We start from the raw sequence: 17,791 nt of genomic DNA on the forward strand, positions 1-17,791 counted from the left end.
ACAGCAATATCATAAACTCATTAAAACAGTTGCTTACGATTGGATATCTTAATTGTTATTTTCTTTGTAGAATTTAAAGCTAATAAAAAAGACTAAAATTACAATATCATTATTAGTGATATTATATGAATACTATGCTATTATTCAAAGAAGCACTTTGAGTTTTATTTTGCTCCCCCTTTCCTACATCGGTGGTTCAGTGGTGTACTACAAGAGTTAAAGGGAGTCTATTATTGGGGATTTAGTTTTTTAAGTAAACACACATTGGAATAGCCTTTAGAAAGGCTATTCTAGTCCTTCCTCTTCTTCTCTCCTCTTCGCAGCTGTTTTAAAATATATAGCTTTTGGCAAATATGTAAATAAACCTCAGGGAACATGACAGTATCATACCTTGTGCCCGAGCACCACAGCGTCATACCACTGATGCCGCCTCCTGGGCCTTTCGTTCACATCCCCTTCATGCAGACTAGCTCATACTCTTTCCTGCATAGCAGCTCCCTCTCACTTCAGCTGGATCCAAATCCTGTGCATGCGCTGAACGCATGGCCACTTTGGGTTTGGGCCGTGTATACAGTGTATGCTCCACCGGCCATCCTTATTATATTCCTACAGGAGTGAACAGCGCATGTGCAGGATTTGGATCCCACTGAAGATAGAGGAGGCTGCTAGGCAGTGAAGAGGATGAGCTAATCTGCATGAAGGGGCCGTGAAGGAAAGGCACAGGAGGCAGCGTCAACGTATGAAGATGTGGTGCAAAGGCACAATGGCATGACACTGTGGTGCTCCCTGAGCTTCATTATATTTCAAAAATGGCTGCGAGGAGGAAAGAAAGAGAGGTAGGACTAGAATAGCCTTTCTAAAGGCTAGTCCAACTTGTGCTTACTTAAAAAATCAAAATCCCCTATGATAGGCTCCTTCTAAACTTTTCTGCAGATATGTGCCTAGAGATGCCCCATGTGACCTGCTTCCCACTGGCTAGCGGTCGCTATCGCCTTCAGTTAACTGGAACCCAGTCCGCCAATGCATTCCTTCCATAGGTTCCATAGGAAGTTCCATAGGAATGCATTGTCAGAGTTACATAATAACATAGTTAATTGAAACAATGATCTCCAACTGGTGAGAAGAAGGTTGATGTATGCAGAAAAATATAACATGCATTTAACTCTTGCCTGTCAGCAGACTATAGCATATACCCTTTAACGGCATCCTGTAGCCTGTGTCTAGTTAATGCTTGCAGGTTCTTACAACAATTTACTACAGTTTACTAAACCTGCACACATTGTGTTTTCAGCATCTGTTACAGATATACTGGATATTACTGCAGTTATCTAGTATATTTATGTGTGGACTCTTAGTACATTCAGGCTCTAGCTCACCAATAAAGTTAAACCAATTTTGATTTGCACCGTACATAATTTCTTCTTAATATATGGTAAGATGATCCATTCTTATCCTAATAATTTTAATTTTTTTTTTATGCCTGATTCCTTCTCTTTTAGCTTGTAAAATGAGGTAAATAACAGGTTCATGGGGATTTGATCTCATTTGCATAACAAAACACCCCTGATCATTCAACCTGTTGCATTATTAAAACCATCGGTGTCAAAAACCGTAAAATAGTAAAGACATTCGCTTCCTCCACAGAGCTCCGCGACGCCTGTAACGTTAGCAACAGTCTAATTTTAAAACCATTTATTCATTTGTTCTTCACTTTATAGACCAATTTGTATATTTGTGACAAAGGAGAACATTGTAGCTTTTTTTCTTTTGTAAATTTTATTATACCTTATAAAGTAAGCATGCCTGTTTTTATAGCAGTGAAAAGTTAAATATTCATCAGTGATCTCAAGAGAACTGACAAGCAATAGAATTATTGGAATACAGCAGAATTTTAAGTAGTTTTGTATTGCTATTATTTGTCCCAATTCTTTTTAATACGTGCTACTTATTCTGCTTTATGACGAAGAACTTTAGAAATGTATTACCTGATTTCTTCTTTTAGGAAAGACGTCACATAGAAAAATTGCGTTATAACTATGTCTACAGCGTTTTCGCTGCATTATTTCCCCCCTATTAACTTTATAGGAAAAATGGCTGCGATTCTGTAGCAAAAATTAATATTCTATTAACATGCTGATGCGGAAACGCGGCAGAAAAAAGGCTGCAATTTACAATACCAGCAAAGTGAATGAGATTCTGGCTAATCCCACCCACAGATTGCGGGAAAAAAAAACTATAATTGGCTAAGGCCTCACATGGTGTTCCAAAGCAAAAAAGCGATGCCGGAAAAACTGTGTTGACAATGCATCAAGTTTTTTCCCACATTGCTTTGGACAGAAAGCTTGCAGAGGTTTCTTCTATGGACTTTCTGCTTCAATTATAGCTATAGGGAAACTACTGGCATTTCCATAGGTATAATTGACATGTTGCGATTTCCAAAACTGAAAAGGTTTTGGAAATTGCCGCGTATCCACATTTTTTACCAAAAAGTGGGGATGGGATTTACTAGAATCTCACTCACTTTGTTGTGACGGTAAAAGCCCACATGGGGCTCCAGCTATAAAGCTGCATGTTTGGAAAACACAGCAAAAACATATTGAAAACTCTGTAGGAAAAAATGGCATGTGTTTCTCTGCGACTTTTAGCTGCATTCGGCAATGTGCTGCCTTGGCCTAAAGGGCTTTTCTGGAACATATCAATTGCTTCTCCTTAGGCCATTAGTTTAAGATCAGAGGGCTATGATTCCTGGCACCACATTGATCAACTGAAGACATTACAAATGTTTATGAGGCATAGAGTTGGACATTTTGTAGTGGCCAAGCCTGGTCAACTGAAGACAACTTATTCTTGTTTTTGGACAGTGGGGATCATAAATTCACAATGACCAATTACCCATTAGCATATTCGCAAACCATGAACCATCACCAAGCCACTAAGCAATGTGCATTAGATACGTTTGTGCTGCTTTAATGAAAACTATGACATAAGAAATCAATTACAGAATACTTAATTAATACATAAAGCACTGAACAGCAAATTACTATAATTTTTATGTGGCTCGACACTGATAAAAACATGTCATTAAATTATTAAGTGCTTATTATGTGCATTTCATTTAAAGGGGAATACAATTTTTTTATTTTATATTTGTATAATAAGGGCACTACTATTTTTTACACACTATAGGGTTCTATAAATGTAAGGTAATTTTACTTTTCCAGTGTGGATATGTTCATGTACAATGTGTATCCATTTCATCTTGAAAAGATCTTGCATAGAAACTTGACTTGAAAAACAAACATCAGTAAAGGGGATGTGAACTATACCAGTTTAAGTTTTCTCCACTACATTGATACTGTATATGGCAGTGGGTTAGATAACTTTCCGCGACTACGCCTCATGTCGCTCTCTTTAATCCATGTTATTGATCCCTGTAAATAGGTAGTATTTTTGAGACTAATATATGACAGTACTTTTCAGTACACTAAGTTTTCATGGTGTGAATGTTAGTTTTTTAATGTGTTTATACCTATTGTACACATTTTTTTTTTTCTAAAACATAGGAATGTCGCCTTTAACTTGATAATCTGCTACAGTATTGCATCCTGTATAAGTTATTACTTTTTATCTGCAGGAGCAGAACTCTGTTGTGAACTTCAGATGTTTAATATTGTAATGTAGGAAATCTAAGGATGAGCAGATTTGGTGTCTTAAGACTTATATCTGCAAAATGTGTAATTTCCATGGGATAATTAGAAGAGCTCAATACCCTGCTTATTCTGCAATATTCTCTAAGTAGAATATTTTGTTCTAATTATTCTCTGGCAGAGACATCTGGAAATTATTAGCACAGAAAACAGAGCAGACACTATGATGAAAAATATATCTAGGTCTTGTTAAAATAAATAAATAACCCCTGCATTCTACAGTTTAAGAAGACCTTATATGCACAGTTGTGTGTGTAATTAAAGGAGTTGTGCAGGAGAAACTGATAATTAACCCCTAAACTAATCTCCCTCCCCCCATCTAACTTCTAATTTACATCAATTAAAAAAATCTATAATTACCCATATTCCTGGAATGGTCATGTGACCGCTCTAGAGACACTTTCTCATAATCCGGTGACGTTCCATTTTTACCACTTCCGAAACAAAGCATCACCATCACTCTTCCCCCTATCCTCTACAATACTTACCAAGCCTTCCTGTGTCCGGGGAACAGTGGGTGGAATAGCTTAGCCCCAGAGATGGGGAGAGTGGGAAGGGCTAGTAATGGGAGGGATCAATAGACTTACTGTGCTAGCAAGGGTGGGAGGGGCTAGTAAATGAATGTGATCGCTAGTCAGTGAGAGTGGGTGGGGCTAGGCTTAGTGACACAGGCTGAGTGGTAGGGGTTTTGTAATGGAGTGAGCGAGGAGTGGGGGGATGCTGAGTGAGAGGGAGTTAGTGCAGCAGCTACACAGGAAGCTACACAGCAGGAAGCTAACACCTGTAAACAAATACTGAGGATGCAGCAGCAGCCATAAATCACTAGAAATTACTCCAAACCCTGCTAAAGGTATATGGGTGTATTTATTAACCCACTACTAGAACTAACACTCCATTTTAAAAGAAAATATTTTCTGCCTGGAAAACCCCCTTAAGATGCATTTATGTTTTTTTTTTTTTTTTTAATTGTTTCTAGAAACCTCTTGTATTTTTTAAAGAGGTTGCCTACTTAGGATAACCCTTATCAATATACTCTACTAGTTTCAGCATGTAGCAGTCCCAAATTGGTCATGTGAGACAATGTACAGTTATGTTGAACTATATTTTGTGTATTATATGGCATGTACATAAAGACAAATAGCTTGAACAACCTGTAGGTGGCTTTCTACATGCCTGGCTACTTTGTGAAAAGCTGTTTTCTTTCTCTCATAGAGTTTTGAAGATTTTGTAAATTATCAAATTGCTATGTTATACATGTGCATTATTGGAAGACCCCTTTAACATTGCTGATGTGTGCTTCATTATCAACACAAGTAACAGAGTGCTGAGCAAAGCAGTGGGACTATAATACCCTCAAATGTACCACCAAGCGCCACATCGTGCTATCATAGACGAAAGCTCGTTCCCTAGAAACATTGTTGGTATCAAATGAATCCGTTTTTTTCAAATAAATAGTCTGTCCTGGCTTCTGTAGCAGACCAGACATTGCAGTAGCGGCAGAGAAGTGAATGACAAACCAATGCATTGAATGACAAACTATGTTATACATAGCTGGGTCAAGTCTACCAATCTAGAATCTTTTTAGTGAACCTCGGCTCTATCTAATAAAGTGGATCCCAAGCAGAAGACCCAAACAGTGACATCCATATACCTTAAAGAGGTTTACAAGAACTCCATTTTGATGGTTCTTTCTTAGTATAATCCATTAACATTATATTGGACACATGCCTCAGTAAGCTCTATGTCCCTTTCACTGTTTACCAGGTACAGTTCTGTACATTTTGTAGTTCTATGCATATTAATGGTACTGAACTGCAGTTTGGTGCCATCCCTAAGTTACAACAGAATGCATGGAGCTGTGTCTGGTATACAACCAAGGGTCATAGTTCCTTTTACTCAGTAGATTGCCTGGGATTCAGACCCCCACCAATCTGATGTTTCTGACCTATCAAAGGTTAATACAGTATGGTAAAAACTTTTTAACAGGGACTATGCATAAGGGTTGTCTTGTTCTTTTAAATGCTGATAAAAGCATATCGACAGTGTTCCTTTTTCAATATCAATGATATGACAGCTTCTAAAGCAGCATATAGTCAGTGTTTTATGACTGCAGTCTGGCAGTGCATACATTCTCCTAACACACAGTTAAATGTACCATATGTTTTACTGCCCATTATGTGAAAATAAACCTGCCTTATAAATTGACTATATTTTTTCCTTTAGTTCTCCCCGTAGTAACATATCTAGATTACAGATCTATAAGTAATTTGAAAATCTAACAAGAAGCCTGACTTTCGGATTTCCTCTGATAGAACACTGCAGTATCTTCTAGAGATTAGGACCCCATCCAGACTGCTACTAACAAATAATTAGTAAGAGCATATCACAGATATTTTCAGTCCAGGCCAATGTTCAGACTTCTATTTAATTTTCCCCTTACACATGTAATGGAGTCTTTGTGAATCAAGATAATTACTATATTCAATTAGCCTTCCAAGACTTGGTTTTTGTAGCATTATCAGCAGCAAGATAATGCCCTTCAGGGGTGGCATCACACTGACCTTTCATTTGAAGCTTTCCAGATAATGTTCTACCTAGTATATGGAATATTTCCTTGATAACATCTACCCAGTTCTGTTTTGCTTAACTTCTTTGTGAAATCTAAATTTAATTGTGACGTTATCTCATCTTACTGGAAGACACTGTAAACTTGGTGCTATTATGATGCACAGTTTAGAATATAATACAATAAAGTAATACATCTTTGTCTTAAACTATTAAACATCAAAAATATTTCAGATTTATATTCACTCACAATGGTGCTGTCACTATTACAATTCTAATGTGCATAAGCACATATAGCTGTGGCCTTTATTATATTTCCTATCCAGATATGTGTGATGAGTTGATTAACATTTTAAGACAAGGTTGTCCCCCAATATTGTTTCACAAAGTGACTGTATATGTGTCTGTATATGGCTATCCATTGGGTTTGTTGCAAATTGTAGCTATTTAAGGGGTTTCTTAGTATGTTGTGATACTATGTTGAATTGCTTTCTTTATAAATTGAAGTCCTTAACCAAGATCAAGCTAAGATAAGACTGGAAACATCTGGAAGCAGAGTATAGGACCCATGCATATGATTGTATTATCAGTCATTACAACCATAAGGTTGTACATGGCACCCATATACAATACTTTTATGGGGTCTTAGTATACCGCCATATGCCTCAGACATCATAGAGATCACACAGAGATTTTTTGTTAGATTATGTATGTATCTAACAAAAGCATAGGAGTAAATTGAAGCTCCTGGGCCCCAATGCAAAATCTTTAATGGGGCCCCCGCTTACAATCTGCTATTTATAGTACTGGTGTCTTCTATGTTGTAGTGAGGCCTGTGGCCTCCCTGAGACTCTGGGGCCTGGTAACCATTGGTACCCCTGCACCTCCTATAGCTATGCCCCTGGGCAGAATTATAGAGTTTGGTGCTTTTGTAGAGACAGATCGTATATGACTCTGCCTAGAACATGAGGTGCAGATTGGGGCAGATTTACTAAAGTGTACCTCCATTTATAAAACATTTCATAAATGACTAGTACAGGTGAATGCACAAATCTGTGCAATATATCTTATGAGAGACATCTGTTTCCGTCTCTACTTATTAAGCTTCCTTCTCTTTATCTTCAATCATTCATTTTCTCTTACTTATATAGAATCCATATTCAAATCACACAAAGAACTCTATGGAGAAAGTTGGGGCTGATAAGGCTGCCATTTGATTTATTGCCTCATTCTGTGCGGTGGTGAACACTTATCTTGAAGTACTTCGGTGTTAAAAGAGCTCCTTGACCCATAGCGTAGCAGAGTTCAGCAACTGCAGTTATTTATGTGTCTTTTCCGGCAGCCTCTTCCCTTCTACTCCTCATATACTAATATGTAAAAAGTAACTCCGCTTGATAAATGGAGAAAGGAACGTATTTCTAAAATAAGATATATTAAAAAGTTTAGTCATTTATGAAAAATTGCTTTACAATTGGAGTTCTACTTTAACCCCTTCCCGACATCCGCTGTACTAGTACGGAGGATGCCGGGTGTTTGACTATGGCGACCGCCCGGAAGCCAGGCGGCCACTATAGCCCCGTGGTGTTTGCTGTTTTATAATGGGGAGTCAAAAACAAAAAAATGAAAATTGAAAAATGCCTGCGGCAGGAACGGGTTAAACTTTATAGCCCTGTTTGCTTTTATGAAAGTCACCACCTGGTGAAGGTTTCAGTTCAGTGGCACGAATTATTAAAAAGCATCACCTCTCACTTCTGACGAATCTGATGCTTATGAACCATAAACTAAAACCTGTGTATAACATGACATTAATAGATGTTCCTATTATCAGATATTGTGTCCCTATCGTCTCCATATTGCCTGTAAACATTTGCAGAAGCTTGTCTATTGAAAGGCCGCTGCCATTGTCCCCGGAGTGGCGCTGTGCTTCCCTATGACATACTAACACAAGAGCAGCCACAACATTTTTATTTCATACAGTTTATTTTATTCTACCTGTCATTTTTATTCTATAAGGTCAGGAGGGGGAAACATATCAATTATTTTCTCTAGCTAAACACTTTGTGCCACTGTACATGAAAAATCCTTTAATCCACCTAAATTGTATTTCTTAACAACACCCATCATTGAAAATGACAACAGAGACAGGAAATCTGTAGGTAATACATAGTAAATGACATGTGATTATAGGTAAAAAATGATCCTATTCAGTCACACATTTAACAAGACTTAGATGTGAAGAGACAGCTCTGGCTTGTAATATATTGATTTATAATCACTGGTTGCCACTTTCTCACTCTTATGTTATATTTTGTAGCGCAGATGAAAGATTTGATGCTTCATTTCATACTAATGTACTAGTGAACTCATCTGGACATTGCCAGTATTTACCGCCAGGTAAGATGATAATTTTCATTTTTCATCTTGATTCTTGAATTTATCTGCTTATGATTTTACAGTACTGTGTCTCAATGGTTGATATTCCTTGTATTTAGCTACATTTGTAAAGTATAATCTGTAATAATGCTCCAATACTAGAATGTTCTTTACGCTAAGGCCCCACATAGCCAGCCGCAGCAAAATGCATTGCAGGAAAAATCACAGTGGAAACGCATTGTGGCTTTTTCCCACTGCGCTTTTCACATAAATTCTGCAGTTTTCCATTATGGACTTTCTGCTTCCATTATATCTATACAGAAACCATCAGCATTTCTGTAGGTATAATTGATGTGCTGTGATTTGCAAAAATGTTTTTGAAATCGCAGCATTTCCATTGCAGATTATTTTCTGCAATGTGTGGATGGGATTAGCCAGAAGCCCCATCCAGTTTGCAGTTAATGTAAAATGCCTTGGTTTTTGTCGCAGTGTTTCTGGTGTGGACAAATCGTGTTGTCTACGCTACATGGGGCCCCGGTATAACACGGTATCTGCAGTGTCTCCTGATGTTTTTTTCTATCAGTCTTGATGTTATTGAAAGATTTAATCAGGAGAGAAGAAAATATGATTGAAATATTTACAGCAATTGTTGTGATCTGACTTTAAATACTGTAGAGTCTGTAACCCACTTCTTGGTGAATTAAATATACTGGAGTGATAACATCCAGAGGCCCCTAACATTTTTGTCATATTCATCTGTAATAGGGGTTGTATGAAATATATTTAGAGGTAATAAAATTTAGCCAAGAGCAGGTCTTACTCAGTTCTTCAATCCCTTGTGATTCCAGTGCTAATAGGCTAGCGGTCCCTGACGGTATGTGATTACTCGGTGCAGTAATCATATGCTGTTCATCATTCACATACCTGCTGCAGCCAAGCAGTAGCCACATCCTATACATGGGAGTATCACTGTTAAGGCCAGTAATTGGATTTTTTTTTTTTACTTAACAAATTCCCTGCTCTTTGATATATTTTTTTTTTCATAAATCCTTTTCAGCACTAGTCAAATTACCTAAAAATTCACATCTGTTAGCTAAAAATTCACATCGGGCTGGAGTACTGTTTTAGCAGTTATATACTGACAACAGCAGACCCCACTGATTGTAATAGGGTCTGCCCGGTGTCCATTGGGTGTATGCTGAAATCGTGTACAACTGTTTTCTCTGTTGGTTTTTAAGATGAAGTCTACAAAGGAAATTCAGGCGAAGATGTGAACTTAGCCTAAATGTTAAATAGTAATGTACAGCTGACTTTTGAAGAACAACTAAACCAACCATACAGAAAATGTCAGCGACAAGTTTGAAATAACCCAGTAATTGCCAAATATTATAGTTATACTGGTGTTAAGTATATGTTACAGAGCTCTGAAGTCCATGTGATATGATTCTGGCCATGGTCATTTCAGTAATACTATGACTTACCTGATATCATTGGACCCAATAGTGCATGTAACTTATCACAACTAGGAACTAGGAACACTTAGCTATGCAATTCTAGAAAATGATGATAGTTTTTCTTTAAACACTTTAGAGTTTGCTTCCACGAGCATACAGTATAGCAATGTTCTTGCAATTTTGTGAAATTACATGGAATGATTGAGAAACAATTTACAGTATATTTGATATAAAGGTATGTGCAGCATTTCAGGGGAGGATTAGCCACCAGGAAAGCATGGAAGGAATATAATGCGTATCTGTGTGAGACAACATAAGGACAACAATGTGAAAAATTGAGGTTAATGGTATTTTTACAGTATTCTGTCTTGATATACTGCTATAATCAGAAAAGAGAGAATGTTTTCTACTTAATCCCACCATCAGCTGATTTTATATGGCTAAAACCATGGCATATTTGTGGGGTCTATTGATTGCTTATCTGACGTATTCACTATGATTGCTTTGAATTTCCAGTCAGTGTTATTTCACACATCGTGGGAAGTCGTAGAATAATTCAATTCTATCATCCAAAGGAAGTTGTGGATATATAATATAATCATGATATATAAAATCCATTGTACAACTAACAATGCTTCAGGCAAAGGGGACGTGTCACCAAGTACAAAATGCTAAATGCCTTATATCACTTGATTCTCATTAAGGATAAAATATTTTTGTACCGTGTTAGCCAGTGGATATGAAATATAAAAATTTTTTTTTTGAGAGTCTTCAGTAGCTCATACCTTTTTTTAATGGCTAAGTAAAAATGATAACAGATTGCTAGCTTTCGAGGCTCTAGGCCTCTTCCTCAGGCATAGGCAAACTATATCATGTCAAAGGGAAACAAGGGGGGGAGGGAAAATTTAGGTTCAACTTGCAAAAAATATATAGAAGAATGATGTAACTCACGTTCTTGAAAGAGTAATGCACGGAGAGTTCTTGCGGCCAAACTATGCCTGAGGAAGAGGCCTAGAGCCTCGAAAGCTTGCAATCTGTCATCATTTTTAGTTAGTCATTAAAAAAGGTATGAGCTACTGAAAATTCGGCAATAAAAGAAATCCAGCAAAAGCCGTGGTGGATATTTAAATGTAGAAAAATTTCTTCTTTATTGTGATTTACATCTTCTTAGTGAAAAAGCAATTGGTACAAAACAATGCAATCATATTGCGTCAGACTGACGCGTTTCGGATCTTATCCTTCCTCAAAGTCAGACTTTGAGGAAGCTTTGAGGAAGGATAAGATCCGAAACGCGTCAGTCTGATGCAATATGATTGCATTGTTTTGTACCAATTGCTTTTTCACTAAGAAGATGTAAATCACAATAAAGAAGAAATTTTTCTATATTTAAATATCCACCACGGTTTTGCTGGATTTCTTTTATTGCCGAATTTTGTGTACATCGCTCTGAGTCGAGGGAGTTCCATTATCCGGGCAAAGCCCCATTGAAGATATACAGGTGGCAAGGAATTCATCACATGAAAACCGAGATTCAACTACATTTGGGCTGAGTATCAAACTCTTTTTTTTCTTGCTCATTTTTTCCACACATTGTAATGAGCTACTGAAGACTCTGAAAAATATTTTTTATATTTGATTCTCACTGTGCCCATGAATGAGTTGGTTTAAAAAATATGGCCCTCTAGAAGATTATATGTGTCTTTGCTATGATTCTCCATACGAGGCAGAAACCTTTTCAATTTCTCAGAGAAATACAAAAGGTTTCCACTCACATGGAAAATCAAGACAAGTTTACATATGATCATCCAGGATGATCCATACCTGAAGAGGAGGACCGGTTTAAAAAAAAAAAAAAAAAAAAAAAGAAAACTTCCCAAAACACCAAATTGATAAGGGACACAAAGAGAATCAAATGCCCTCAAAGACCTAAAGTTTTATTGAAAATAGAGAAAAAAAATGAAAAAAAAAATAAAATAAAATATGGCCATCTCTATACCTAATCTCTTTTCAGGGGGTATAGGTTTTGAATTGTTCATCTATAGCAGTGAATACTAATACATACTACAATGATATACAGTAGTAACTGAGTGCAGGGTATTAATTTTTCTGCCATTGTACCTTAGCGACACAAGTGCATGATACCAATGCTTGTTTACAATATTACAGTTGTACGGTCCTGATGTAATATTGTATGTCTCAGAAAATACATTCTCTTACAAAAAATATTTTACAATATTGTTTGGCTTGTATATATTGATGTACTTTAGTACTAAGAGATTTTTAAAAATGAAAATTGCAACCTGTAAGCCCATATGCAATGGTCTAAATAATTCCATAATTTCATTAAAGGTAAAGTTCTTTTTTAGATGAAATCTGTATATTTGGTATATAATCTTTTACCGATATCCCAGTGGCTAATCTTATTGTCATCTGCTGTACATTTATGACAAATGTGTGCACAGGAAATATAAAGCAGACTCGGGAGCTAGATTTCAATGTGCTAGCCAGCAGTGTCCATGATCAGAGATAACTATAGTCTGAAGCATTTAACCCTTCAGATAACACAGTAAATGAATATATCCAACTTCCAAGTTTGCAGGCTGCTGATTGGTTCTCATTGCAGCCAGGAGTCTTGTAAAGAGGTAAGGCTTAAAAGGCAGATACCACAGGTAAATTAAATTGCAATACTAAAGTAAAAATAAATATAAATAAAACACAAAGGAATACTCTCTTTTTCCAATTTTACACATTAAATCATTGAAAAATATAAAATATACATGATTGTTATTGCCTCATCCAAAAAGTGCCTGAAGTAATAAAATAAAGTATTTTTCCTTTACAGTGAACTTCTTAAATTAAAACAAAAAAAGCAAAAATTGTTGTTTTTTGGTGACCTTGACCAACAACAAAAAAAAAAACCTAAAGCAAATTCCTCAGAAAAATAAGCCCACACATAGCTCCAAAGATAGACAATTGGGAAGACTGACACCAGTTACCCATATAATTTCTCATGAACTTGTGACACCTGAGATGAAACCCTGTCATACTGTGTACAAGCGTGCAGGAATTGATAAGGTCAGAGAACTGAAAAATGGATCCAAGAACATGTGAAGAAGCAGGATAATTGGTGGTCAGATACCTCTTCATTGTTAAATCCTGCCAATTGATGTAAGGGATTAGGTGAATGGTTTATGGGAATATTACAGGGAATATTCTAAATATTATTGCTGTGCCTTTGCATCTATGTGAATATAAAGTTTATATTCTGGTTTGTAAAGAAACTCACTTGGAAGAGGCGAAACCCAAGACAGTAGGTGTTCAGGTTGTAATGGTGGTTGAGCACACAGACATGTCAGTGAAGGTATTCCTCTGGATGTAAATGCTATAACATACTTATGGGGAATGAGGTGAAGTCTCCCATGAGAGTCTTCAGGATCTGATTAGCAGCTCCTAATGTACCCTGAGTATGGGTTATATCATTTACAAAAGGAGGGAAATGTGGAGGATGTCAGCTTGTGTAACCTCCATTTTAGATTTCAGACATGTGATCCTGCCATGTGCTCACAGACTCCATTTTGGACTTTGAGGCCATGTGGTCTTCTACAACTCACCTTTGTTCAAGAGAACTCACATCCCCCCTCAGCCCTCAGGGGGGTGTGACCTCACTCCAGTTTCTTATCCAATAGACATGCATCAGGACTATTGTTAAAACTTCTCCACCAATCATGTTATGCTAATTATCCTAGCCAAACCTGTTCCTGTGTATGCAATGTGTTATATACTGCTTCATTGTCATTATTAAAGCAGAACCATCATTTACACCACAGCTGCGTGTAATTTGTGCGTATCTCTAGCATATGCTAATATGTCTTTATTAATTTGGACTTCAATATAGTGATACTTAGAGCGGATTGCGCTCACAGTGCCTTCGGTGAAAAAAATCAGAAATAACTTGGCCTACACACTCTTATGTTCATGAGGCCTAAAAGCTCCAGATCCAGCACTCTCATTCATAAAGAGTGGTTACATTCAAAACGCATAAGCAGTGGTTGTGTTACTTATGTATCTTCAATAAAGTTGGAGCAGGTTTGGATCCTATGGAGCCCTGGATGTGAAGCTTTTACTTATGGCTAAAAGATCTAAATAAATCATTAGTTTTCTCAGTGCATCACTCCAACCAATGTTCTTTGTTATGGAATTATTAAATTGAATAAAATTATGTTGTAATATTTTGTCTGTAGGTAGGACTAGATCTACAACCTAATGTTCTCTTTTCTTCTTCTGTCGATAGGAATATTCAAGAGCTCATGCTATATAGATGTTCGTTGGTTTCCCTTTGATATTCAGAAATGCAAACTAAAGTTTGGATCTTGGACTTATGGGGGTTGGTCCCTGGATCTACAGATGCGAGAAGCAGACATTTCTGAGTATATCTCTAATGGAGAATGGGATCTTGTTGGTATGTATTGAATTAAGAAGTATCCTTATATTGCTTGTCCTTTTTCTGACTTTATCTTAGAAAAGATTTACATTTTCGGTACTGTCCTAATCTTATCACATTGTATGCTGCTGCCATTTACTGCTATTGGTATAGCTCTTGGCAGTGTCCTTTAACAGGCTATAGAAAACTGAATTTTTTAAGTAAAACAACAAAACTATATGAAATTGAAAAGCGCTGTAGGGAAGAAGCAGCATTGTCACATATAATATTGCACATGTGGTTTCTGATATAACAGGAATATTTTCTATAATTGTTCTTACACATAAACATAAATATTTTCCCAGTATTTTGTTGTATGTCTGTGTGGTAATGGCTTGGATTTCAATCAAATTGTTGCTGCCAAGTGTGATTACAGTCCTACAGAAGATAAATGTTCCAGATGAGCCATGTAAGTGCCAATTTCCGGGTAGACTAGTACAAGTATGAATGAATGCTTTTTAGAACACCTATTCCTCCTTATTGTCAGGGTTGGGTGACACCAACAAGCCACTCTATTTTGGCTAAGATATATACAGTAGATATAAGAACAAAGCAGTGTATTTAATATTTTCTACATAAGGGGAAAATGAAAACGACTCTGTCATCCTGTGTATTAAATTGCTTTCATTTTAGGTAAGTTATTTCTAACTATAATAACTACATAGCCTACCTCCTGTCTATTAAGTTATATATCTGCATGGTGTTATTAATATAACATAACTCATGTATATTTATATATTAATACACTTATTAATAATAAGTGGAGATAGAGAAAGAAGTGACAACAAAATCCATTTTCTCTCCAGGAGTCCCAGGGAAACGGAGCGAGAGTTTTTATGGATGCTGTAAAGAGCCCTACCCAGATGTGACATTTACTATTACAATGAGACGAAGGACATTATATTATGGGCTGAACCTTCTTATTCCCTGTGTTCTGATATCTGCGCTTGCCTTGCTCGTGTTCCTTCTTCCAGCAGACTCAGGAGAGAAGATCTCACTTGGTAAACACGCAGTTACTGGAAAACAGCATTGACTTTCATAGGACCTGCAAAGTGTAGACATTTGAAATCTAGATTTGAGAATACACTTAGGTAATTATACAGAGAGCGGAGCTATTACTGTATGCAGCAGGATGCAGCAGCTCTTTACTATTCAGGACTTTCTGCAAGCCATTCTTCACATAGGAGAGTTGAATCTTTTCTGAAACCAGCATTTATTTCTATGTACACACCAGTTAGAATGCAGACCATTTGTACCGTATATAGGGATAGATTTTATATTGGTAAGCATACTGTGAATATTTTATGTGTTCTGCAGGGCAGCCAGGTTTTTGCTCTGAAAACCTTGAACTAGGAGTAATAGAATTATTATGATTTTAGGCAAAACTATTGAGTAGGTATTTTTACATTCCTAGAATGATATGTCATCCCAAGCAGCTAATATTAGAAGAGCTGTGTACATTAAGCAAATTGCTCTCAGTCAGCTGAATGTAATGATTAGTAAATGTCGGTAATATATTCACCACTGATTGGGTCCCGAAGCTGAGAACTCTGTTTACACAGGCATCTTCATAAAGTGGGTCTATGAACGTGCTTTATATATGTAATATATGCATAGACCCCCAGGATGGGAACATACCTGATTCAAAAAAATATTTCATTTCAGTCCAACATTAAGCAACTTTAGCATAGCCGTTCATAAATACCATTATGGGATCATACATGCATGCAAAACTCCTAAATCAATATTGGAGCAGGTAATGTAGCGGTATATAACTCATTTAATGTACTGTTGCCATTCCAGAGTCTGCGAGCTTTCATACTGCCAATACCTCAAACATGGCATAGATAGCTAGGAATCCTTTATGACAGCAGGTAGGGCCTCTACAGTTATGTTTTAAGAAGCCATACACATATGGATGGCAGATTTATGAAACACTTACCAAAGAAAAACTTTTATGTCATCCATAGCCACCAATTACTGCGCACCTTTCATTTTTGAGGAACAGATTCATAAATATCCCCTATTGTGTTCTTGTGTGAAGTCTCCATACAGCACTGTATCCGTCCCTGGAGGCAGAGCTTTACAGGGGACAATACCTCTGTTATACCACAGGGAATTGGGAATATAGACTTATATTTCTTGTATGGAATTCATTAGACAAAAATCTCCAATTGCCTAAAAAAAGCAAGTATGTAGAGATTTCCAGGGGTGCAATACTATAGATCCATAAACATAAATGGTGATTTGAGGATATTCTTTAATGCTTTCTAGTTGTTTCTAAATCACAGAACTGGAATATGGTGGTATTCAAAGAAAAACTAAAATATAACATATTTGTGTGTAAAAAGGGGTCTAAAATCCCACTCCCCAATAAGTAACAACCAAAAGGATTTATATTCTTTGCTGTCTCCTGTCACTAAATATAATGGATTATAATGTACTCAACAACATGACGCGTGTGAGATACGGGTAAAATAGTATCTTTGCTAAATAAAGTCTAGATGTGGTTCTATATACAGATAGAGATTGTGAATAGAAGACATCTTAAAGTCCACTGTCTGCAGACTAATTACTGAGCCAAACCTTCCATTGTATGAGCCACAACAGATTCTCAATGTGTATGTCGTATGTTGGATTTATATATATATATATATATATATATATATATATATATATATATATATATATGTTCAATGTGTTCCTTTTTTTCCTAGGGAGCTAGGGAACCCACTGAAGTCAATTGGAGGCTTCTTTTTCAGCGCTGTATCTGGCACTGAATTTGGTGTTGAATCCACGTAATTTACCTCTGTGTGAATACACCCTGTCAATATTTAAGTGTCAATCCTATATAACAGACATAGGACTGCTAGGATTCTATGGTCACATCCAGCAGAACCTCAGTAGTCTGATATGTCTAAGATGTCTCAAGTCTCAATATGTTTCCTCCCAAATATTGATATTAGGGTTCCTCAGGAGACTAGAACTTGAGATAGAGAGTGTCTCGATAAACAGACATACCCTCAACATAGATATACACAAAAGAAACATACAAAGCACAGTTAAAACTGCATTTTCTGAGCCCTGATGGTGTGCTCTGGTACTCATGTTAAGCCTTGTGAGGATAGCCCTGTGGTAAATATCTATGTGACCTCAGTATCCTTAAAGAAAGTGTAAGCAACTAATGTACAGTAGGCAGTTAATGTACAATG

The 17,791-nt window shown here is 36.7% G+C and overlaps 1 protein-coding gene across 2 annotated transcripts in view; it reads left to right on the top strand.

Annotated features, from left to right (window-relative positions):
- Window positions 1–17,791, top strand: part of CHRFAM7A (CHRNA7 (exons 5-10) and FAM7A (exons A-E) fusion) — a 162,510-nt gene that overhangs the window by 128,588 nt on the left and 16,131 nt on the right. Inside the window, exons 5-7 of one of the 2 annotated variants that reach the window (XM_075273528.1) lie at window positions 8,587–8,666; window positions 14,391–14,558; window positions 15,386–15,580. In XM_075273528.1, coding sequence (XP_075129629.1) covers window positions 8,587–8,666; window positions 14,391–14,558; window positions 15,386–15,580 — 443 coding nt within the window. The remainder of the gene's footprint in view (window positions 1–8,586; window positions 8,667–14,390; window positions 14,559–15,385; window positions 15,581–17,791) is intronic. The other variant, XM_075273529.1, reaches the window with a different exon arrangement.

This window comes from Leptodactylus fuscus, chromosome 5, assembly GCF_031893055.1.
Source record: "Leptodactylus fuscus isolate aLepFus1 chromosome 5, aLepFus1.hap2, whole genome shotgun sequence".
In the NCBI taxonomy this organism is placed as follows: Eukaryota; Metazoa; Chordata; class Amphibia; order Anura; family Leptodactylidae; genus Leptodactylus; species Leptodactylus fuscus.